At 36.3% G+C, this 26346-nt stretch overlaps 1 protein-coding gene across 1 annotated transcript in view; it reads right to left on the bottom strand.

The window, feature by feature from the left end:
* Positions 1–443: 443 nt before the first annotated feature.
* LOC150105829 (serine/threonine-protein kinase/endoribonuclease IRE2-like) overlaps positions 444–26346 on the bottom strand; it is a 185405-nt gene continuing 159502 nt past the window's right edge. Inside the window, exons 9-10 of the mRNA XM_090394573.1 lie at positions 12114–12229; positions 444–583 (exon numbers count right to left, since the gene is read on the bottom strand). Coding sequence (XP_090250699.1) covers positions 445–583; positions 12114–12229 — 255 coding nt within the window. The 3' untranslated portion in view covers position 444. The remainder of the gene's footprint in view (positions 584–12113; positions 12230–26346) is intronic.

Genomic DNA, 26346 nt, shown 5'->3' with positions numbered 1-26346 from the left:
TTCTAAAATAAAATAGCTTATCAGTATGCCATATGCTCCGTGTAACAACCACAAACGAAAAAAACCCTCAACATCTTAATGACCTATTAAAACCCTTGTAGTCATAAAATCATTTTGAAAAAATTCAGTTGTAAGCTTTATTCAAATGTACTGATATTATATTATTGTTTTAAAAAATGACTGCTAATACTAAAGTACATGAAAAATTTATTGGTTTTACCAATGTACATAATTCCACTTCTTTAAACTCTTCAAACAATTTTAGAAAAAAATATACATACGTGAATAATTTTGACAAAGAATATGATAATTTAAAAGCTAATTAAAGAGTACTATAGAAAATTTTACATTTTGCTTAATTTTGGAAAACATAATTTTTTTTTATAAATTTCAGAAAAAATGTTTTAAAAAACTATATTACATAAAGTTCTCTCTTTCTGTTCTCTAAAAGAAATGAATAAGGGATACTCTATCCTTCAGATTAGTTTTTCTAATTACATCATACACGGATGCAAAGAGAGAAGGAAATAGTCGAGATATATAAAGTGCAGGAGGATCAGTTTCTTGCTTCATATGACAGGGTCTGTTAGGGAATGAATAAATATAATTTTTGTTAAATGGTATCACTAATATACAAATTATGTGATACTGCTTTGAAACAGCCTATTTCATTTATTATTTTAAATTTAAATTATAACTACAATATTTACAAAAAATAAAATAAATGTAAATAGTATGTCTTAACATTTATATACATTCTGCATTATATCCAATAATTATTATTTACAGCACCTCCATGGAGTTCAGAGCCTCATCACGGGACCCAAATCAACCATCATACACACAAATCCTATCATACCTCTCTTTGAATCTATTCACCATGAGGAAACTCACAACCAATTCTGGCAATCCATTCCACTCACTCACTTACCACTCTCCACGCAAAAAATCTGGTCTGCGTGCAACAACTAACTACACTCTTACACAACTTCCATGGATGGTCCCTAGTTCTCTGACTATTTGTCATATATTGAAACAATTCACTTGCATTAATTTTATAACACCCCTTTATTATTATTATTATTATTATTATTATTATTAAGAGAGACCTCCAGGGAGTCAGAGACTCATCATGAGTGGCCACATAACGCCCCCCCCCCCCACACACACCAGCTATCAAACTCATTCTTGAATTCATTCACACTGCTTGTACTCACAACATCCAAAGGCAATCCATTCCAATCACGCATTCTCTGAGAGAAAAATCTAGCCCTCACACCCTTCTTGGCAGCCTTCATTCTCAGCTTCCAAGGATTGTCCTCTCGTCCTTCCCCCACCCTCCATAAATTGAAAAATTCCATCAGTTGAAATCCTGTATGACCCTTTCAGAAGTTTGTAAGTTTCAATCATATCACCCCCTCTTTCTCCTGTTTGCTAATGTCTGCAGTCTACAAATTCTCAATCTGTTTTCATAATCAGTATTCTACAATCCTGATATCATTTTTAATACTCTCCTTTGTACTCTCTCCACTGTATCAGAATCACAACAGAAAAGAGGAAATCAGAATTATGCAGAATAGTCCAAGAGTGAGGTCTCATCAAGGCCTTGTAAAGAGACAAAATGACATCCTTATCTTTACATGTGAATGTTTGTTTCAGCATTGCAGTTATTTTTTGAGTTGTATTTGTAATCTTTCACCCTATCAACTAAACTTTGTAACCCACTAACCTTCAAGTTATCCTTGTAAGGAGTATTCCACAGACCTGTCATCATCTTGGGCACTCGGCTCTGAATCTTTTTGACCTCCTGGTCCCCAAGAAATCCAGGTCAGGTCACCAAATCTGTGTGCAGTAGTCAAGATGTGGCCAAATCATAGCCTTATAAAGAGAGGTAATAACTTCCTTATCTTTACTTGTTAGCATGTTTTTCGACATCCAAGTAATTCATTGAGCCATTTTATCAATTTTTGCAATATGCCCTCTGAACTTTAACTCTTTGTCCACCATTATCTCTAAGTCCATAGCCTCATCAATTTCCTGTAAACCAATACCATCAATATGATACACCATATGCAACCTTTTCAACCCAAAGTGCATAACCTTATATTTTGCAACATTGAATTGACAATCATTATCCTTTGCCCACAATGATAATTTATTTAAATCATCCTGCAGGATACCGACATCACCTTTATCAACTATTGCTCTCCCCAGTTTTGCATCATCAGCAAACAACTGAATATCCCCTCTTAAATCATCATCATGCATATCAAGGATTGAGGCCAAGCATGGAATGTTCCGCCCTTAGAAATCATTGTTGAATCGTTTTAGAGGACATCCTAGTTTTCTTTTTCCTAATGGCTTGTACTTTAAGGCTTGTTTTGGGAATCTTTCTGTTTTCATTCTTTGAACATGTTCCATCCATTTATATTTATATTATTTAATTTTTTCTATTACTGATTCTTGGTTTAATCCTTTCATAATTTCTTTGTTTCCCCTCTTAAATCTTTCCCTATATCATTAATATATATACAAATTAAAGAGTAGTGGCCCTAGTACTGAACCTTGAGGTACTCCACTAGTCACCATCATTCTCCTAAACTCCACTCCACCATATACTACTCTCTGATGTCTGTCCATCAGTCATCCCCCTATCCATACTAGTAATCTCATATCCATCCCCATCCTCTCCAGTTTTCTTAATAGTTTTCCATGTGGTATTCTGTCTTTGGCAAAGTCGAGCAGTATCATGGTGTAGCCATTATCTTTATCCAATTCTGCTGTCACTTTATTATAAAATGTGAATAAGTTACTAAGACCTACTCCATGCAGCCCACTATAGAGTATCGCATCCCTATCCACCCACTGTTGTATTTTACCTTTCACCAACTTTTCCAATACTTTAATAACCACTCTCGATACATTAATTGGTCTATAGTTTTTTGCTATTGGAATTTGATATTTGCATTTTCATGGAGTCAAAAGGCTCATTAAATTAAGATGATAATAATTTTCCTGTATTTGAATCCCATCCAGGATATGAAGCACATTTATTAAGGTTTTGCCTCCTCTTGGAAAGAACTTGGGCTTTTCATCCTGTAAACAAGTAAATCAGAATACACAATTTGGCTATACTGACCTCATAGCCTTAGTTGCTTTGGCCATAATCACAACATCAACAATATCAAACTGTGTCTTAAACCAGTGTACAGTTTCTACACTCAGTCATTGCAGCTCACTCACCAAAAACTCTCCAAAAATAAAAATTAAAATAAATAAATAAATAAATAAATAAATAAAACTAAGAAAATAATGTTCTGCACTTCTTAGCTCAAACCCTTCTTATATAGCTTCCAAGGATATCCTGTTCTATCTTGTTCTTCCAGACTCCTTTCATTTTATGAAAATTCTCTTCTGCATTAATATGGTACAAATCCTTCACCAATTTATACTCTTGAATAATACCAATCTGCCTCCTGTTTACCATGAATGAAGATGGAATTTTTCAATCTGTACTCATATGAAATATTTCATATATCCAACCATAATCACTCTTCAATGGACCCTTTTCAAATTTCTCACTAGTCAAATAGACTACAGAGCACAGTAGCCTATTTGAAGCCTGACTGAGGCCTTGAAGAGTAGAACTATAACTTCTTTATTTCTGCATGTCCTCCTCATTATTGACATAATCTGTTGGGTTGGGTTGGGTTTAGAATTCTTGTAATGTGGATCTTAAATTTCAGGTCCTTGTCAATCATTATCAATGAATCATCAATATTGATCTGTGATGTAGTGATGTAGATACTGATATATAATAATCAATTTCAATATACATACATCAGAATTTTTGCTGTTATGCAGAAGGGTCCTTGTCAATCATTATCAATGCATCATCAATATCGATCTATGATGTAGAGATGTATATATCGATGTATGATATTAATATATAATAATCAACATCAATGTACATACATCAAAATTTTTTCTAGATTATATTCAGAAGAGAGCAATTGCATTCCAACAATGCTCTTTATCTCATAAATTCAGTTTCTGCCTAATACATAATTTATAGGTGACAGACAATTCTCTGCTGATCTGGTCACTACCTTTCGTCCAATTTCAAACCATATACACAAAAACAGTTGCTAGTCAACATTTCTTTCATTTATTATCCCTTTTCTTTAGAGCATGCTTTCTCTTAAATGTTTTTGCTAAAGATTACAACTTCAGCTGTTAAAAAAATGTCAAGCAAGTTTTTATTTTTTGGTACCCTCTTGTCCATATATGGCATATATGGCTAAAGCCCTAATGTGCTATAGGGCTTGCAACATTTCATATGTGGGTCCAAAAAAAAAAAAAAAATCAAATATACAGTATTCCAATGTTTTCATCCAAGTTTTGAAATCTTGCACTTCACAACATTAAAATTTTGCTCAGTCATCTGCTCACACTAATAATCTATTCAACGTCCTGAGGAGCAACAATATCACTTTATTCCTAACACTCCCAATTTTGCATTATGTACTAAGAATAATTGCATAGCTTACACTTAAACTTTACCTAATATTTTAAGTTAAATAACAATGGTTTGAAAACTCAACCTTTTAAGTTGAGTTTTCAAACAATAGTGACATTCTTCTTTTGGAATAATTGCTCCTGATAAAGAACTTGGTGATACCCATCAGACAACCAATCTGTTATTATTATTATTATTATTATTATTATTATTATTATTATTATTATTATTACCCAGGCCTCCATGGAGTCAAAAACAAAAATTGTGGGAGGTCCTTCCTAAGAAGTACAAAGTCTATCAAGATTCATCGAAGGGAGGTGCCCCCCCCCCTAAGAAACACAAAGCCTATCATACCACTCCTTAAACTCATTGACCGTTCTTGTTCTCACCACTAAATCAGGCAATGCATTCCATTCACCCTCTTGCTCACGGTTTTCTTTCGTAACTTCTAGGGATGGCCTCTTGTCATCACTCCTTTCAGCTGTTCAACCAAGAGAAAGAACTCTCCAGTGTTAACCCTGTAACCACCTTTCAACAGTTTTTCCAAACACTAAACTTTCATCCGATGCTGTCTGTCCTAATTTTGCAGAATCTATGGATGTAAGGTAGATATTCTGCATTTCAACGAATTTAGTGTTAGTTGTCTTGAGACTGATGTTAGAGAGTGAGAGGTTGGAAGTGCAGAGCCAGGAAAATAGAGTGTTTAGTAGGGCAGATAAGTACAGATGCAGGCATCTTAGAAGTGAGTGGGGAGATTGATCACATGATGCCGAATGTAGTCCCATAGGTTTTTAACTAGCAGTGGGATACCCAACACAAGATGTGAGGGAAGTTTGTGGGATGAGGGGAGTATCGAAGTTTATGTATACTAATGCTAGAAGCATTTTCAATAAGGGAAACTAGTTTAACTTGACCAAAAGTTATCCTCTGACGGCAAAGTGTCAGTGACTTTGCTGTCAGAGGATAATATCATCACAGAGACAGAATGCAAGAGGAAAGAGTATTTTTGCAAAAGGAACAGAATGGCAGAAGAGATTTTGCTAATGACAGCAGAAGAATTGAAGCAAAAAAAAAGAGCAGAAGTGCATTAAGAGGGCAAAGATACACAGAGAAGTTTATTTGAGGAGAAAGTGAGAATGTGGATGGTATGCATTGGCAAATTAGTGCACTAATGAAAGTGCATAACTTGTTTAACTTATTAAAATAGAATTGATAGCCATTATTGTTTTCCCACACTTCCAGTCTATTCAAATCACCCTGTAAATGCTGTATATCAGTAACATCTCTGATTGCTCTGCATATCTTTGCATTATCAACAAACAATCGAAGATCTCCTGTTAGGCCCTTTCCTCCAATATCAGTGATATATATATATATATATATATATATATATATATATATATATATATATATATATATATATATATATATATATATATATATATATATATATATATATATAGATTAAATATCAATGTTACAAAGACTGATCCCTGGGGCACATTACTGTTGACCTTAAATCTGCCAGATTTGCACCCTCTCCACACTGAAAGGTTTGTCATATGAGTAGGAGGATAGAGAATGCTACTATCAGCAAAAACTATGGATAGGGTTTATAGAGCTTATAATGAGCAAAGAAGCAAATAATGAATTGTTCATTAAATACTTCAATTGTATCACATGCAGTGATTGTTACTCTAACACTGTTATTAACTAATAGCATCCTTACATAATCATTCTTTCTTTTACTGGCTACATATCAAAAGAAATTGTTAGGATTTTTCTTGTCCTGATTGACTAACTACTATATATCCTGCACTGTTCTTATCGACTCAGTAACCTTCCAAAAATGCTTTTTATACTTTTCATGTAAATGATTATTGCCTTAACTTACTATAACTGTCTTTTTTTTATTTTATTTTATTAGCACCTTCCATAATACCTTTCTCTTCTTTTTCCAGATTATATGCTTAATTCATAATTTACAAATTTTACACCTATCACATATAACTTGACCTTTGAAATACATTCAGTTGTTGCTGATGCTAAATCTTTTTTTATCAGTGCCCAAGGAACAATGTTTTTCCCAATCTCTTTTTCACCCAACTCCTTAGTCCATGATACTGTTGCAAGCTGAAAGAATATTTGTTAGCAGCAATGGTAAGTTGTATACCACGAGTGAACAAGACGACACAATTTGGAGTAAAGTGGATGACAAACAATATTAAACAGGAATTGCATGCAAAAAAGAGGCTATGGAAGAGATATAAGGAGACAGGTGAAGAGAAGATGCATGAAGAGTATAAGACACAGCTAGAAGAGTGACTAGTATGGTAAGGAAGATGAAACTGGAATATGACAGGAGATTGGCTCTAAGATCCAAAGAAAATCCTATGGAATTTTTTAGATATGTGGCCAGTAAGAGGAGAAATGACTGTGGAAGAATGATATTGTGGGATAAAAATGGGAATAGAGTGATTGATGTAGAGGACATAGTGGAATTGTTCAATGAACATTTTATTGGAGTATTTCACTTTGGATGAGTCAGTTTTAATGCTAGAAGGACAGGGCAGGTTTGAGGTTTAGAGGTACAGAAGGAGAGTGTGTTTCAAATACCGAGTACTCTGGATGTCAGTAAAGTTGTGGGACTGGATGGTATTTCACCATGCGTTTTGAGAGAATGTGCTAGGTAACTGACAGTGCCTTTGACCTGGCTTTTCAATGAAAGTCTGGCTGTGAAAAAGGTGCCCATAGAATGGAAGGAAGGTAAGATAGTGCCATTGCATAAGGACAGTAGCAGACTGGAAGTGTCTAATTATAGGCCAGTTTGTGTGTCATCAGTAGTTAGTAAGATCTTGGAGAAAGTAGTGAAGGACCGTATACAGCATTGGGCAGATGAGAGTAAAGTTATCTGTGAGAGTCAACATGGATTTGTGAAGGGGCACTCTAGTTTTAGCAATATGCTAGCCTTTTATGATAAAGTTTTCAAGAGCATTAGATAAGGGAAAGGCATATACTGCCATTTTCTTAGACTTGGTGAAGGCATTTGACAGGGTGCCACATGATAAGCTGATATTTAAGTTGCAGCACATGGGTCTGGATGTCAGATTGGTCAACTGGATTCAGGATTGGCTGTCCAATAGGTATCAGATAGTTGTATATGGTGGGCAGTTTCAAGGAAGCAGAGGGTTACAAGTGGGGGTCCCACAGGGCTCACTACTGGGAACTATATTGTTTAACCTTTATATCAATGACATTGTCAGTGTATTGCAAGGGGATATTCAGTTGTTTGCGGATGATGTGAAGCTGGGAAGGATTATTAGTAATAGTTCAGATGCGGCAGCCCTGCAAGAGGATTTGAATAAGCTAGATAGATGGGCAAATGAATGGGGGTTTCGGTTTAATGCAGCAAAATGTAAGGTCTTGAGGTTTGGGAAACATCGATGGGACACTGCATACTCTGTGGAAGGAGTTATACTGCAGGAAGTAGGGGAGACATGAGATCTGGGGTTGATGATTGATAGAAACCCGAAATTTAGGGGACATATTGCAAAGGTGGTGAAGGTGACACAGAGGATTGCTGCAATAATGAGAAGGACGCTGACCTGCTGAGATAAAACAGTTATCATTCCGTTGTATAAGACCCTGATCAGACCACACTTGGACTACTGTTCTCAGATTTGGTCCCCAGGATTTGAAGGGGATAAATTAACTGTGGAAAGGGTACAAAGGCAGATAACAAAGATGGTTTCAGGACTGTACAATGATAGTTATGAGGATCGGCTGAGGGAATGTGGCCTGCAGAGTTTGGTGGATAGAAGAAGGACAGGTGATATGATTGAGACTTTTAAATTGTTTAGAGGTGGTTACAGGGTTGACACTGGGGAGGTCTTTCGCTTGGTTGAACAGTAGGAAGGAGTGATGACAAGAGGCCATCCCTGGAAGTTACGAAAGGAAACTGTGAGCAAGAGGGTGAGGAGTGGTTTCTTTGCATGGAGGGTGGTTGAACCATGGAATGCATTGCCTGATTTAGTGGTGAGAGTGAGAACGGTCAATGAGTTTAAGGAGTGGTATGATAGACTTTGTGTTTCTTAGGGGGCACCTCCCCTCGATGAGTCTTGATAGACTTTGTGTTTCTTAGGAAGGATCTCCCACAATTTTTGTTTTTGACTCCATGGAGGCCTGAATAATAATAATAATAATAATAAGCTGTCTCCTGAGCTTTTCATTATCATTCGCACTTAGTTCCACATACAGGTATATCCTTTCTTCATAGAATACTTTTCATACTGCCGAGTAACATTCAGATAATTATCTTATTGACACAATTGCCAACTAGAGGCAGATTTGACACATCATTCAAAATAATATCCAGTGATTTTGAAATAATCAAATCCAGAATTCTTATTCCTCATGTATCCTCCATTACATAATGCTTATGGTAGATGTGCCTCAAAAAGAAATTTCCTGTTCCTGTTCTATCTCTTTATTCCATCTTCCCTATCATAGTTAAAATAATCCATAACGATAACTTTCTTTTGTTCACTAGACAAATTTGCCTATACATTTCTTTGTCATCACCTCCACATTTACAGGACTATAATAACATATCACTAAACAGTTCCTCCTCGTGTCAACATCTATATGACGTCATACTGCCTCAAAATTACTGTTTCCTTCTGCATAACTATCTTTTATAGGCACAATTCCTCCACTATTATCTGCACTGCTCACTCCTTGCCATTGTTGTTTTCAAAAAAAAAAAAAAAAAACACCATACTGCTCCATTCTTTTCAGGATATCATTTTCATCCAGCCATGTTTTTCTTTTCAGGTGAATCAACAGTTACTGCAACAATTTAATTCACTTATTGCTGATACTTCTCTAACATTCATAAACAAGTAGAGTAACTTATTTTTGAATCTTTAATCCAAAAATGCATTAACTCTATTAATGATCTGTTCTGTCATTACCACCTCTTAGATGTGACTTCTCCTCCACAGCTGACTTTGAACAATCCTCTTAATGACCAATATCTCATATTTTTCCCCAAAACCCAAATACTTTTCTTACATCCCAGAATATCGTCTTCTTCTTATATTGATTAACCTTACACTCTTACTTTCCACATTGCTAGTTCAGTTGCTCCAGCTGACTCATACCAACTCCATTCAAATATAATTCAGCATCAATGTGTGAATGTATTCCAAAGGACAAAAGGAGGAATAAGATAGGTATAAAATGGATTAATGAGGAGCTTAAGCATGAAATTTGTAAAATGAAGGTACTTTGGAGGAAGCACAGGATGAATAATTGAAACAGTCAGTTTCATGAAGAGTATAAAGAACAAGCCAGGAGAGAGAGACTGACTCAGTTAGTAAGGAAAACAAAAGTGCAGTATAAGCAGAAATTGGCAAATCAAGCAAAGAAAAATCCTAGAGTTTTTTAGATATGTGGCAAGTAAAAGGAAGAATGATCATGGTAAGATGATGTTAATGGATGAAAATGGTACAATGGTAACTGCTTGCAGAAGACATTGTTGAGATATTCAGTGATCAATTTAAGGGTGTTTCATCCTGATCAGGGTGGAATCATGAGGAACTTAAGTGTAGAGGATATAGGAGAGGATGGTTTAATTATGAGTGAGCAGGAGGTATTTGAGGAAATAAATAACTTGATGTCAAAAAGGCGATAGGATTTGACGAGTATCACCATGCATCTTAAGGGAATGTTCCAGGGAATTGGTAGTAGCATGGTCATGCCTGTTTAATAAGAGTCCTGCAACAGCACAGGCTGCAAGGGAGTGGAAAGAGAATAAAATTGTTCCACTGCATAAAGGTGTTGAGAAGGCTATGGATTCAAATTATAAGCCAATCTGTATATCTGGAGTTGTGGTGAAGGTAGTAGTAGAGAGAGAGATTGGTGAGAAATAGGCTACACAAATGGGTTATATAACAGCAGTATTCTCTGTGGTTATCAGCATGGGTTTGTTAAAGGAAGATCATGTTTTACTAACTTACTTATGTACTATAACAAAGTGACAAATACCTTGGACTTTACAAAAGCTTTTGATAGACTGCAACATGACAAGCTGTTAAATAAACTGAAACAAATGGGATTCGTTAACAGACTTCTGAGTTGGATCAGTGACTGGTTGTCAGATAGGTATCAGAAAGTTGTATATGGATATGAAGTATCCTGATAGAGGAAGAAGAGGAAGGTCACTAGTGGTGTACCACAGGGGTCAGTTTTGGGATCATTATTGTTCAATTGATATGTTAATGATATTGGGATGGGTTGAACTAGTGGTCTGCAGATGATGCAAAATTGGGAAGAGGAATGCAGAGTCAAGTAGATGTTATGGCCTTATAAGTTGAATAGATTGCATGAATGGGTAGGTAAGTGGAAATATCAGTTCAATGTTGCAAAGTGTAAGGTTTAGAAATTTGGTAAGCAATGATGGGATGCAAAGTATACACCTGATGGGAAAACTTTAAAGGAAGTAGAGTAAATGAGAGATCTGGGAGTGGTGATGGACAAGGACCTGAAATTCAGGAGCCACATTGCACAAGTTATGAAGATGTCACATCAGATAATGGCAATGATGCAGAGGACCCTGACATACAGAAATAAAGAGGTTATGATGCCATTGTATAATTTTCATGGTGACGAGGATATGCTGGAAAGGGTTCAGAGAAGATTCACAAAGGTGGTCAGTTGTCTTTGGAATGTGAAGTACGAAGACAGATTGAGAGAATGTAAATTGCAAAGCCTTGTGAATAGGAGGAAGAGGGAGGGGTATGATTGAGATATGTAAGCTAGTGTGGAGTTGTTATCAGGTTGACATGGAAGAGATTTTTCATAGAATGGGAGAGGGGAGGATAGAACAAGAGGCCATCACTGGAAACTGTATAAGGAGGGTGTGAGCAGAGGAGTGAGGAGTAGGTTCTTTGAATGGAGCATGGTTGGTGAGTGGAATGCATTGCCTGAGTGTGTGTGTTGTGAATGTAAACACATTGAATCAGTTTAAGACACGGCCGGATGAGCATTGTGTGCAATAGTGTGTACCTCCACCGATAAGTCTCTGACTCCATGGAGGTCAGATGTTAATAAATAATAATAAGTTTTAAAAAGATACTAAAAGGAATAATGGCATGGTTTTACCATTGGATAATGCTTTGATCACATAATGGTAAAACCATTTTCTTGTCCCTTACTTTTTTTTTATTATTATTTTTTTAATGTGAATCTCTCTGCTAGAACAGAGATCACATTTGGAACTTTTTCAAGCCACTTCAGGCCTCCAGCAAGCAGGGTGGTGGTCTAGGCAATGAAGTTCACCTCACACCTAAAGAAATCTACACACATTCAAGATTGCTGGGAGATTTGAATCCACAGTCTATGGATTCAAATGTGGTTGGAGAGCATGTATGCTAGTGTCAGCCAATCAGGCTGGCATACAATCTTAAACAGCATTCTTCTCAATACTGCAGTAATTCTGTACATTGTCTTTATTACTTTTGTAATAAGTATTTCCTATAATAGTAGCAGCATAATATAAATAACCATTAAACAACAAACAATAAATACTTACAGGAAGTCATACTGACTGTGAAGGTTCCTAATGAACTGAAACAAATCTACAACTGTATTATAATAAAAGTGGCCGTGAGAAACTGTTCCAATTAATCTCGGGTTAACTAATGACAGCTGTAAAAAACATAAATAAAATAAAATAAAACAAAATTAAAAAGTCAACTGTGTTTTTGAGGAATATAAAATACGACTAACACAGTAAATATGGCAAAAATATTACAGAAGAGAACCCACATGTGCATGTGTGAATAATTTATTTATCAAAATTTATTTCCCTGTTTCTTTAATTAAGCAGTCATTTACAGAAATAATATCGAACAGTTAATTATAATCATATTACATAATTAATCACAAACAAATGTTTCTTAAGAACTAAAACTGGATAACTGGAGAAAACTGCCCTATGTAGCAAAGGAATGTGAGAAAATGACTTGGTCTTCTGACACTGTTCAATCCTCACTGAACAGTGATATACTATATTAGTAAGTATCTGCTGAGATATGGAATGAATGAAGGATAGGCTTCTGATTTAGGACTTCTCCAACCAAATTTATTCTATACTAATTGAAACTATATATGCATTATAATGGCTCAAAACAAACATACCAGCTGGTGTGTTGTACCATCAACTTATACAATGTCCATCCTCTTTTCATAAAGGAATCAGGGAAACATTGAAAATTCAGATAGTGGAACGATCTCGACAGAACTGTAAACAGATACCGTAAATGCATGAAGCATTATTATCATTATTTCTTGGACATCTCTATGGAGCTAAAGACTCTTCATGAGAGACCCACTCTAATTATTGTTTACACAATACCTATCTTACCTCTCCTTGAACTCAGTCACTGACAAAGCACTCACAACCTTCTTTAAAACCCATTCACCTCTCTGCAAGAAAAAAAAAATCTAGTACTAATACTCATGCTAACCACACTGTTATAAAATTTCCAGGGATGATCCCTTGTTCTCTCCCTTCCTACCATGTACTCAAAAAAAAGTCTTTGGTGTCAATGAAACTATAAAAATCCCTTTAATAAATTTATATGAAAGTTTCTATCGTGTCCTATCTTTTTTCATATCAACCATCTTTTTGAAGATCTTCAATGACAGACCTGGAACAGTCTTGGCCACTCATCTGTGGATCTTCTCCACCACTTCATCCCTATGGAATCCAAGTAACCAGAACTGCATAGTAGTGTAGTGTGGCCTTATTAAAGTCTTATAAAGGGGAATAATAACCTCACTATCTCTGCTCATCAGTATGTTCTTCAACAGCCATGTAATACAATGTGCTCTTTTGGTCACCTTTACATGACCTCTAAACTTTTACTCCCTGTTTACAACCATCCTCAACTCCCAAGCCTCATCAGTTTTCTGCAGTTCAGTTACATCAGTGTATTGGCAACTTGTTATCTGGAAAATGCATGATCTTACACTTGGCCACATTAAAACTGGCAGCCATGTTACATCTTTGTCCATAAGACTTATACATCATCTTCATTGACTGCTCCTCTTCCTAATACATCATTAGGATGTATTATAATCATATTTCTATATCACTGTTATATAAATTAAACAGCATAGACTGAGTACTGAGCTCTAGGGTACGCCATTAGTCATCAGCATTCTCCTGGACTAAACAGCTATAGTTGTATGCACCACTCTTTGATAGCCATCTATCAGCCACCCTCTTATCCAAATTGATAGCTGAATATCCATCCCCATCTGGTGCAATTTATGCGACAGAGTTCCACGTGCATGCAGAAGCTTGTCAAATGCCTATGCAAAGTCCAGCAGTATCACCGAGTAGCCATTTCCTTTATCCAACTCAATTGTTATTTTATTGCAAAACTAACCAAATTACTAAGGCATGACTTGCCCTTCACAAAACCATGTTTCCCTCTATAAAGTATTATATTCCTGTTCAAGTCCTAAATTCTGTCTTTTACCAACTTCTACAATTATTTAACCAACACTGCTGAGATACTGATTGGCATATAAATTTCTGCTTCAGTCTTGGAGTTTCTTTTATACAGTGGAACTAATTTGCTCTTTTTCCACTACCTAGGCACCTTCCCAGAACTGAGCTTAAATTAAACAGACTGATTGGTACAGCTGCCAATTCCTTTGCACATTTTCATAATGCATGGGCTGATATGTCATCTAATTCCATGACTGTTTTTACATTAAGTTTTTGTAATATTGTAAGTAGCTCCAATTTATCTACCTCTATTCTTCTCTTATCTAGCAATGTAAGATCTCAATGTGGATCCTACACCTTTGCAAAAATGATCACTCGGTAACTCGACTATTTCATTTGCTTCTGTAACCTCCCCACTATCAGCACTCATTAAATCATCTTTGCAAGACATTCTTCCTTTAAGTCACCACATAGTGAAAGAATTCTTCGAAAGGATTTCCTTTGGTATCAATGGTTGGATTCCTCTCGTAATTTGCTATGACCTTCCTTATCATAGAGATCACCCTTCTTGTCTGTGCTTTGTAGTGCACATGGGTTTGCTTATTACCTTTTTCTTTATATTTCCTCCACAACTTTTTCTTTTTCTGTAATCCTGCTTTATGATGTTATTCATTCATCAAACTTCTACCTGATTTATTCTCTTAACTCTAGAGGTATGCACTCCTAACATCTTTCTTCTCCAAATTCTTATGCATTGGCATTGCTTTAAGTTGACTTTTCAGTTTGTCACAACTACCTGCTTTGTAAGTTCACATATACCTTCTTAACAGAAATTTCTGCATGTATGGAACCCTTCCAGGTCTGGACTATATTATTGCTTTACCCAAGAGGAGGCAGTGTGGCTACATTTGTTACCACTACGTTCTGTGATGCTTTCTGGTCAGCAGAACTGCAATTCCTTGGCAAATTTTCATAATGCATGGGTTGACATGTCATCTAATTCCATGGCATTTTAGCATTAAGTTTCTGTAATATTGTGAGTAGCTCCAATTTATCTACCTCTATTCTCCTATCAGCCAATGTCATATCTAGCAATGTAGGATCTCAATGTGGATTCTACACCTTTGCAAAATGATCATTCAGTAAATCTAGCACTCTCAAATCTCAGGTCCCCTCCATTACATGCTGTATTAGATAATTATTTCTTAATGGCTGTATAAATTCTATTTCCTTACCTACCTGTTACCATCCCTCCTTCCAAGGTATGTCTACATAGTTCAATTCCTCCATAACACTTACTCCTCCTGCACTCAGTGTGTTAATTTGCATGTAGTTTACGTTTCCTCTTCTACCCCCCTGGTCTGTAGCAGCAAACGGCCATATATTTCATCCTGTTGGCATCTATCTCACAATAACAACAACAAAAAAAACTATTATGTCAGCAGTACCCAGTATTCCCAGGTATAATTCTCCCACATAGTGAGCATAGGTTTGGTTTACTTCAATGATTACATGAGAACTGATGACTTCAAACCATTCTGGCTGCTAACATTATTGTTATTGTTATTATCATCAACAGACCTCCATAGAGCCAAGACACTCATTGTGGGAGGTCCCACTCTCACATGCATAGCTCATCTTACCTTGACTTAAATGCATTCACTGTCCCAGGACTCACCACACTCTCAGGCATTTCATTCCAATCACCTATTACTCTTCATTCAAAAAATATACTCCTCACCCCCTTGCTCACACCCACTTTATACAGTTTCCAGGGATAGTCTCTCATTCTCCCTCCCCCCATCTCCAAATATTCTATGAAAAATCACATCCATGCTAATCTGGTAATTACCCCTTAATCACCTTCTATATATGTCGATCATGTCTCCCCCTCTTCCTTCTATCCACTAGGCTCTGTAGTTTGCATTCTCTCAATTTGTCTTCATATTTCACATTCCAGAGATCAGAAACCAACTTAGTCAATCATCTTTGAACCTTCTCCAACATCTCATCATCCTTTTGAAAACCTTGCAACCAAATCTGTGCACAGTAATCCATATGTGGCTTGATCAAAGTCTTGTACAATGAAATGAAAACATCCTTATTCTATATGTTAGTGTTCTCTGCATCATTCCCATAATCCACTGTGTTGTCCTCACAATTTTAGCAAAATGCCCATGAAATTTCAAGTCCTTATCCATCATCACTCCCAGATCTTTCATCTCCTCCACCTCCTGTAAAATATTTCCACCAATCCTATACTCTGCATCCAATCATTGCTTCTGAAATTTTAAAACCTTACACTTTGCAACATTAAACTGATATCCCCACACACACACTTGCCCGTTCAGACAGAAAATTAGATAGAAAAGAGTTGGAGCTACAGGATTACAAAAACATGAAGTTAAAATAATTGAAGCTTCCAAGACAAAGAACAATAAAATAAGGAAGATTATCTAAAGAGTAGGTATAAGATAATTTTTTCATGCATAAGTGAACAAGATAAGGCGATGTACCTGTAGTATTCAATACATGAAAATATGCTGCTTAAATGCAAAGCATTTTCTTTTCTTTTAGTGTTGCACGGTGATCAGCATTCATTTTAGAAATTATAGATTTTACAACCATGTTATAAATAACTATTTTAATTTCCCGACATTTCAACCTTCATATTAAGGTCATCATCTGGAGCATACATACATATACATGGACAAGCTGAGTTACATTTCACACAGTGAGCTCAAGAAACAATGATTTGATCACCGGTTATTCTACTGGCATGACCTCTAGTGAAAAAAATAAAATAAAATAAAATACAGATAAAATTAAAAATTATTTAGAAGCTACATCAAAGCTAAATTCTATTTAAGATAACATGAGAGAAACATTCTTCATATAGATAGTTTTCTTACAGTAACAATGATGTCCTATTTTAAACATTACAATTGTTATATTAGATTTAGGATTCTGGATTATCTACAGTCCTGTTTATAGTTAACTCTTGAGGAGAAAGGTTCCATGAGTAGAATATGTGCCTTCCATATGCTTGGGATTTTCAGACCATCATTATTGTTCAGATTGGGATGGCTGATAAGAATTTCACAGGCTTCCTTAAATTTGCGTTCATACCATGTTTTGGTATGATGTAAACAACTGAGACTTTTTCAGTCAATTCTATGTAAAGTGTTCAGGGCATGATCAGAAAGGCCAGTTTCACCATAGTTATTATATTTTTTGTGCCATTTATGTTTCTTTTGTCTAATTGGAATTGTGTGTCCTGTTTCCCCTATGTATGGTAGATTACATGTGCAATAAATACGGTATTTTCCAAGGTGGGCCAGCAGAGATAGTGGGTCTTTGGATGAGTTGAGTAAGCTTTTTAATTTTGTGGGAGGTTTAAAGGTGGTTTTGAGGTTGTATTTCTGTAGTATTCTGTTTATTTTATCTGATGTGCCTTTAATGTAAGGAACAGTTATAGTTTTATTGTAGTCTGGTTTATCTTTGTTCTTTATTAAGGTCTTGTAGAGAATTTTGTTAATAGTGTTCTGGCTGTAACCATTTTTTTGAAAAGTATTGTGATAACTTTAAATTCGTCTTTCAGCACTTGTTCATTGGAGCACATCTTCAATGCCCTGTTTTTTAGAGTATTAATGACACCTAGTTTTTGTGTTGTTGGTGGTGGTAGGAGTTTATGTGTATATATTGGCCAGTATGTGTACTTTCCTTAGCCACCTAAACAAACAACACAAATGCAGACAGTTCACAACTGAGATTGAAAAACAGAACACATTTCCATTTCTAGATACACTTGTCACACGTCTTTCTTCTGACAGTCTTTCCTTCACTGTTTACCAGAAACCGACACATACTGGCCAATATATATTTATTTATAACACAATTATTTATAACACGGTTGTAAAGTCCATAATTTCTAAAATGAAAGCAAAGCATTCTCAATTAGAGGAACATGGATAAATTTCAAAATTGGAAAATTGAACAATGAAACCTATTTATACTCTGTTGAAGTGTCAGTAGAGAGAGAGAATTTTTTTTTTTTTTAGGTCTTAGAATTGATTAACTTACAAAGCAGGATTGAATTCTAGATCTTTATTAGAATTATTATTATTTTTTTAATTATAAAGAGTAAAAAATATCCAAAAATGTTTGGGGATTTGTTACTTTTTCTAATTCAAAATATTTAAGAAATAATTCATTAATCTTAAGTTAATCTATTAAATCTAAGTAAATTCATTAATCTTAAGTCTAGAGGTTGATAATGGGGGGGGGTCATTACTGTAAAACTTAACTTTTTTTTTTTAATGTTTTGGGAAATTTGGAGAAAATGAAATGGCTAACAATAATGGCAAGTAATAATAAATTTAGTTTAATCCTTTATCCAAGTGTGCGCAAACAAAGTTTGCGGTAAAGTGGTACAACACCGGACTGGGGTAAAGTGTTGTACCACTTTACCCCAGTCCTGAAGATACTTTCAGGCGCAAACTTTGTTTGCACACACTTGGATAAAGGATTAAACTAAATTTATTATAGTCTGACCAAGTGAAAAATAAACTTTCAAAATAATGGCAAGTATTCATTAATTTCTGCTCACACAGGATAGTAACATTACTAATATTCAGCACCAATAGCCCATCCTGCCTGCATCGTCAGTGGGGCAGAGCAAGAGCATACACATGGGACCTGAAAGATGGTGAACTATGCCTGCACAGGATGAAGCCACAGGAAGCTCTGGTGAAGGTCTGCAGAGATTCTGACATGTAAATCGATCGTCAGACTATGGGAGAGGGGCAAAAGACTAATCAAACCATCTAGTAGCTGGTTCCCTCTGAAATTTCCATCAGGATAGCTGGTGCTCAAGACAATTAGTCTCATCTGGTAAATTGAATGATTAGTGGCCTTGGGACCGAAACGACCTTGCCGGCCTAGTTGGTTTAGTGTATCCGCTCTAAAGCCAAAAGGCTGCAGGTTTGAATCCTGCCATGGGCATGGATGTTTGTGATTGTTTGTGAAAATACTAGTGGTGGTGGGTAGTAGATGGCATTGGTGTAAATCAGTGGTCTCCAAACTTTTTTGATCGCGTACCCCCAAGACAGAAAAAATAAACAGCGCATACCCTCAATTGATTGAGAGAGTTTCTTTGGAGGAATTTTTTTAACCATTTATCCATTTTGTGAGGGTTGATTTGTAAAATTTAAATGTTAAAAGTTTATTTTTCACTTGGTCAGACTATAATAAATTTAGTTTAATCCTTTATCCAAGTGTGTGCAAACAAAGTTTGCACCTGAAAGTATCTTCAGGACTGGGGTAAAGTGGTACAACACTGGGCAACTCCTTGCAAAGGTGGAGCAAGCTACCAACACTCCTCCCTTAATGCATAACATTATACATATCTGCAAGGAGATGTGTTTTGCATTATGGGAGATACTGAGATAGGAATGTTGGTAGCTTGCTCCACCTTTGCAAGGAGTTGCCCGGTGTTGTACCACTTTACCCCAGTCCTGAAGATACTTTCAGGCGCAAACTTTGTTTGCACACACTTGGATAAAGGATTAAACTAAATTTATTGTAAAATTTAAATATAATTCATTTACTATTGATAATATCAAACACTTAAAAAATGTAAGCAATTTTGATAACATTAATTCACTATTTCTAGTGTAAATGTAAAAGTAAGCACAAAAAGGCATTGAAATTGCACAGAAACAATATATATACTAAAAATTCGTTAAACTTACTACTAATAGTCAAATAATTAATACAACTGTGGTCTCATCTGCAGATAGCAGGATAACTAAGCAATTTTCCTTCCTAGTTGGGCTTGTCAACACTAGGATGCTCTACAAACAAAGGCAATGATAAGAAGAGATTTACTCCCTACTTTTAAAAAACATGACAGCTTTGCCACAGATGATGTGCAAAGTCCCCTAATGTGCACTACTTGCAAATTTAAGTTTACAGGATCTTTATAACGTCTTTGTCTATATTAGATATATGTTTAATTGATGAAAGAAAGTAATATTCTTTATATTTAATTACTTAATTTTTTTCCTATCAATATAAAACCTTTTTTGACGTACCCCCCACGTATCGACTCGCGTACCCCCCCCTGGGGTACGTGTACCACACTTTGAAGACCACTGGTGTAGATGATGCAGTCTGCTGTAGTTGGTGGATTGAGTGATGGATACAGCGAGTAGTAGAGTAGGTGCTCTCCCTCGATAAGTCTTTGGACTCCTTGGAGATGTCACGTAATAATAATAATAATAATAAATTCACAATGACAGAAAACACATTTGTACACGCGCGCGTGCACGCACACACACGCACACACACACACACACACACACACACACACACACACACAAAACCCAAATAATCCAGAAATTCAACCAAAGCAGAAATCAACATGAAACTTTTTTTTCCAAGTTAAATGAGTATTTAGGCTTAGGTGCTGATTTACATTCATGTTGCACTTTAATGGAATAATTTACAGCATAAAGAGAAATAATTAAACAACAGGTTTAATCTAATTGAATATTTCAACTCAGTCAGAGAGACATCATTTACAATACGATCTTAAAACTGTAATAAAACAACAAAAACACACAAGAAATAATAAGTGGAAGAAATAAGATAGAACAAATAAAAACTAAAGTCCTATGAGGTATGCCCTCCATGGGTGCTATTGGCTAGCCTTAGATGTTGGGCCAGAGGCCTAAGAATTAAAGTTGCCCAAATTTTGGGAAGTTTAATACAACAATATTTATTAAGATTAGGCTGGTTTTTTTAAGTTACAGAGTCTAAAAAGAGTTTTTAAGTTTGCATTTGCTGTGATAGGGCATGGTGGTTTTCTTCCATCTGATTATGTGTAACGTATCCAAGGCATAGTCTGCTAGACCTGACTGACCATAATTGTGGTGACAGATGTATTTTTTGTTGTGTTCTTCTAGGCAGATGTTAGCAGATCTCCCATTCTGACCTTAATATGATAATTTGCATAGAACAAGGAATAGAAAGTGGGAGGAAGTGGATCCTTAGGAGAAAGTGGAGAAGGGAAGTCAGCTTCCATATAGAAATTGGCCAGAAGGAGTGAGAGGGAAGAGCCCATGGAAGTACCGTCTATCTGTTTAAATAAATGCCTTTCCAGGAGGAGTAACCAGTATGGATAGCAAAATTAAAAAGATCAATAATGTCAGGAGGAAAAGCATTTTTCAGTAAATTTACACTTTAATGTTATTTATTCTATCTTATGAGGGTAATGTTATCTGTGAGAATCAACATGGATCTGTGAAAGGACGCTCTTGTTTTAGCAATATGCTAGCCTTTTATAATAAAGTTACAAGAACATTAGATGAGGGAAAGGCATATACTGCAATTTTCTTAGACTTAGCAAAGGCATTTGACAGGGTGCCACATGATAAGCTGATATTTAAGTTGCAGCACATGGGTCTGGATGTCAGATTGGTCAACTGGATTCAGGATTGGCTATCTGATAGGTATCAGAGAGTTGTGTATGGTGGAGCAGTTTCCAGGAGGCAGAGGGTTACAAGTGGGGTCCCACAGGGCTCAGTACTAGGACCTATATTGTTTAACCTTTATATCAATGATATAGCCAGTGGATTGCAATGGGATATTCAGTTGTTTGCGGATGATGCGAAGCTGGGAAGGATTATTAGTAATAGTGCAGATGTGGTAGACCTGCAAGAGGATTTAAATAAGCTATATAGATGGGCAAATGAATGGGAATGTCAGATTAATGCAGCAAAATGTAAGATCTTGAGGTTTGGGAAACATCGATGGGATGATGCATACTCTATGGGAGGAGTTATACTGGAGGAAGTAGGGGAGACAAGAGATCTGGGGTTGATGATTGATAGAAACCTGAAGTTTAGGGGACATATTGCAAAGGTGGTGAAGGTAACACAGAGGATTGCTGCTATTATGAGAAGGACACTGACCTGCAGAGATAAGAGGGTTATCATTCCGTTGTATAAGTCTCTGATCAGACCACACTTGGACTATTGTTCTCAGATTTGGTCCCCAGGATTTGAAGGGGATAAATTAACTGTGGAAAGGATACAAAGACGGATGACAAAGATGGATTCAGGACTGTACAAGGATAGTTATGAGGATTGGCTGAGAGAATGTGGACTGCAGAGTTTGGTGGATAGAAGAAGGAGAGGTGATATGATTGAGACGTTTTTAAACTGTTGAGAGGTGGTTACAGGGTTGACACTGGGGAGTTCTTTCGCTTGGTTGAACAGTAGGAAGGAGTGATGACAAGAGGCCATCCCTGGAAGTTACGAAAGGAAACTGTGAGCAAGAGGGTAAGGAGTGGTTTCTTTGTGTGGAGGGTGGTTGAGCCGTGGAATGCATTGCCTGATGGAGTGGTGGGAGCGAGAACGGTCAATGAGTTTAAAGAGTGGTATGATAGACATTGTGTTTCTCAGGGGGGACCTCCCCTCGATGAGTCTTGACAGACTTCATGTCTTAGGAAGGACCTCCCTCGCGAGTCTTTTGACTCCTGGGAGGCCTGAATAATAATAACAATAATAATAATAATATTTCTTCCACTTATTGTTTCTTGTGTGTTATTACAGTTTTAACATTATATTCCTGATGATGCCTTTGTGACTGAGACGAAATATTGAAATCAATTAAATCTGTTGTTTAATTATTTCTCTTTGTGCTATAAGTTATTCAATTAAAGTGCAACATGAATTTTTTCAAGCTACTTAAGCCATCCACTGAGAACTCAAACACCAAAAGAAATTTACAAACATTAGTTGGAAAAACTGTTGGTTGGAAAAGCAGCTAGGCTGGCCTAGGTCAGCCATGTGATACACAGTAATTCTCTATGTCATCATTCTTATTTTGCAATATATAATTAATTACAAAGAATTTTTTATTAATAGAAAATTCTTATTAATTATGTTACTATAGATTGTGATATCAGATTGGCTCAAATACAAGCATATATAGGAGATTTGAAATAAGAAGTGATTGCAATGTATTCTTATGCAGAAAAAAATGAGTATAACAACAAAAAGAAAAATGTGCTCAAAATTTTCAAACAGAATCAAATTATTATAATCAAATTATGGTAGGTTGGCCTCAAACCAGCAGGGAGTATTCAAAACAAGAGAGTTGAGTTTGTGGCATTGATTGAGATGGTATTATTATTATTATTATTATTATTACTATTACCCCAAGACCTCATGGAGTCAAAGACTCATCTGGGAGGTCCTTTTATCACACACACAGCTCATCATACTATGTCTTAAACACACTCAAACTCCTTGCAGACACCACACTCTCAGGCAAAGCATTACAGTCATTCACAACTCTGCATAAAAAACTTGCCTCTCACTCCACCTACTCACACCTTCTTTATACAGTTTCCAGGGATGACCTCTGGTTCTCCCCCGATCTCCCACTATTTTCTGTAGAACTTCTCTAGCATTGATCCTATAACAACCCCTTACCGACTTGTAGGTCTCTATCATATCTCTCCTCTTCCTCCTGTCCACCAGACTGCAAATTACATCTTCTTAATCTTTCCTCATACTCGACATTCCAGAGGTCAGAAACTACCATAGTCAGTCACCTTTGGACCCTTTCCAACATCTCTTCATCCTTCTGAAAACCAGGTGACCAAATCTGGGTACAATAGTCCATGTGTGGCCTAATCAAAGCCTTATACAATGGAACAAGAATCTCCCTACTTCTACACGGCGGTGTCCTCCGCATCATTCCCACAAGCCTTTGTGTTGTCTTCACAATTTTGGCTATGTGTCTCCTAAATTTCAAATCCTTATCCACTATCACCCCCCAGATCTCTTATTTCCTCCACCTCCAACAATATATCCTCACCAAGCATAAATTCTGCATCCCATCTTTGTCTTCCAAATTTTGAAACCTTACATTTTGCAACATTCAACTCACATCCCCATTTCCATGCTCAATCACTCAATTTATTCAAGTCTTCTTGTAAGGCCACAATATCTTCTCTACTCTTCATGGTTCATCCCAACTTTGTATCATCTGCAAACAACTGAATATCTCCATCCAAATCTTTAACAATATCATTAATATACAAGTTAAACAGTAATGGCCCTAAAACAGACCCCTGAGGCACTCCACTAGTGACTTTCCTTTCCCTGGATATTATTCCTTCATACACAACTTGTTGATTCCTATTAGATAGCCAGTCTCCAATCCAATGCACTAATCTAATATCCAACACCATCTGCTCTATTTTGACTGTCAACTTATCATGAGGTACTCTATCAAAAACCTTTGCAAAATCCAAGTATATTACTGTGTATCCTTCTCCTCTGTCCAAGGAAGCAGTCACTTTATTGTAATAAGTAAGTAGATTACTAAAACATCACCTTCCTTTAGCAAATCCATGCTGTCCATGAAAGAAAATACCATTGTTGTCAACCCAATTCTGGATCCTAGTTCTCACAAGCTTCTCCACCAATTTAATCACAACACCTGACACACAGATAGGCCTATAGTTTGATGCTTGAGTTCGATCGCTTCCTTTATGAAGTGGCACAATCTTGCCTCCTTCCACTCCTTAGGAACTTTACCGAGTGCAAGACTCGTATTAAAAAATATGTCAAAGCAGGTATATTGGTTGTCTGGGGAGGATGAGATGTCAGGAATAGAATTAGCAGGATATATAATTTTCCCGAAGGATAGAGATGAAAAGAGGAGGGGGGAGTGCTGTTAATGATCGCAGAGGAATTGTGTCCACAAAGTGTGGATGTTGATGGTGCATACACAGATTTTGAATCTGTGTGGTGCAAAGTTGAAATAAACAGGTTAGTACATCTGATAGGACTTATAAGCCAGGGAATGCAGAGAATACTGATTATGAAATGTTTAGGCAAATTAGTTGGACATGTAAAAAGAGGTTCATCCTGATGGGAGACTTTAATTACAGGAATATAGACTGGAAAAGGAGGAGATAGTGTATGGGAACAAGGAGAGTGAGTTTGTGGAATTTCTGAGAAATAAGTATCTTAAGCAACATGATTGAAGCAACAAGAGGCTTTAATGTTTTGGATTTGGTGATAACTTCACAAGATGTAGTTGTTAAAGAGGTGTTGACACTACTGCCAGTTGGTGAGCGTGATCATGAGGTACTTGTTTGGGAAGTGATGAAACAAGAAAAGGTGACTGTCAAAAATGGATACATGTGGAAGTATAAAGCAGGTGATTATAGGAAGCTCTGTAGTCAGTTAGAATCAGTATGTTGGGAAGATGAACTGAGCGGAAAAGATGTTGAAAATGCATGGAAACGCATAAGGCAGTATCTGACAAAAGCAATGTATTTGGGTTAAGTGAGTTATTTGAGGATTAATGGAGTAAATAGAGTGGGAGTAAAATGGATGAATAGTGAAATCAAGCAAGCTGTGCTGAAAAAGAAAATGTTATGGAGGAGGTACAAGACAGTTGATGGTGATCAGATCCATGAAAGTATAAGGTGCAGGCTAGAAAGGTGACAAGCATGGTAAAGAAAGAAAAGGTGCAATATGAGAGGAGATTGGCTTGTCAGGCCAAGGTTAACTCGAGGGAATTTTTTCCACTATGTGGCAAGCAAGAGGAGGAATAATTATGGCAGACTAACATTGGTGGATAATCATGATAGCAGACTAACAGCTGCAAAGGATATAGTGGAATTATTGAACGAGCACTTTATCAGTGTATATCATACTGGTATAAATTATCCGGTTCAATATACACCGCTAAAAACAATTAAGGGATATTTTAGTTTCTGTCTGATAATTATAAATTTCTGCAAATAATTATAACTATTCGGTACTTTATACATGAATAAATATTTCTTACTTATGGATAGAGTGCAATTGATGAGATATTGTTTAAAAACTCGATATTTATTACAAATTTAACAAATTATACATTTAAGCATGAAATAATTTTAACAAGAATATCCCCTAATTGTTTTGAGCAGTATATATAGAAGAGAGGAAAGTATTAGGAGAATTGGAAGTGAAGGAAACAGGTGTATCAGATGTTGGTTGGGTTAGATGTGAATATGGCTGTAGGAATGGATGACATATCACCATGTATACCACAGTTGGTTATGCCCTTGACCTGGTTATTTAATGAAAGTCTTGCAGTGGTAGGGCTCCTAAGGAATGGAAAGAGGGCAAAATAATACCACTCCACAAGCACGGTTCAAAGACTCCAACTATAGACCAGTCTGTATAACTGCAGTTGTGGTCAAGATGTTGGAGAGATTGATATGGAA

Source organism: Typopeltis vanoorti, chromosome 6, assembly GCF_054136105.1.
Source record: "Typopeltis vanoorti isolate ZY-2024b chromosome 6, IOZ_Tvanoo_1.0, whole genome shotgun sequence".
Taxonomy (NCBI): Eukaryota; Metazoa; Arthropoda; class Arachnida; order Uropygi; family Thelyphonidae; genus Typopeltis; species Typopeltis vanoorti.
The sequence above is the reverse complement of the archived record's forward strand: the minus strand, read 5'-3'. Positions and strand labels throughout refer to the sequence as shown.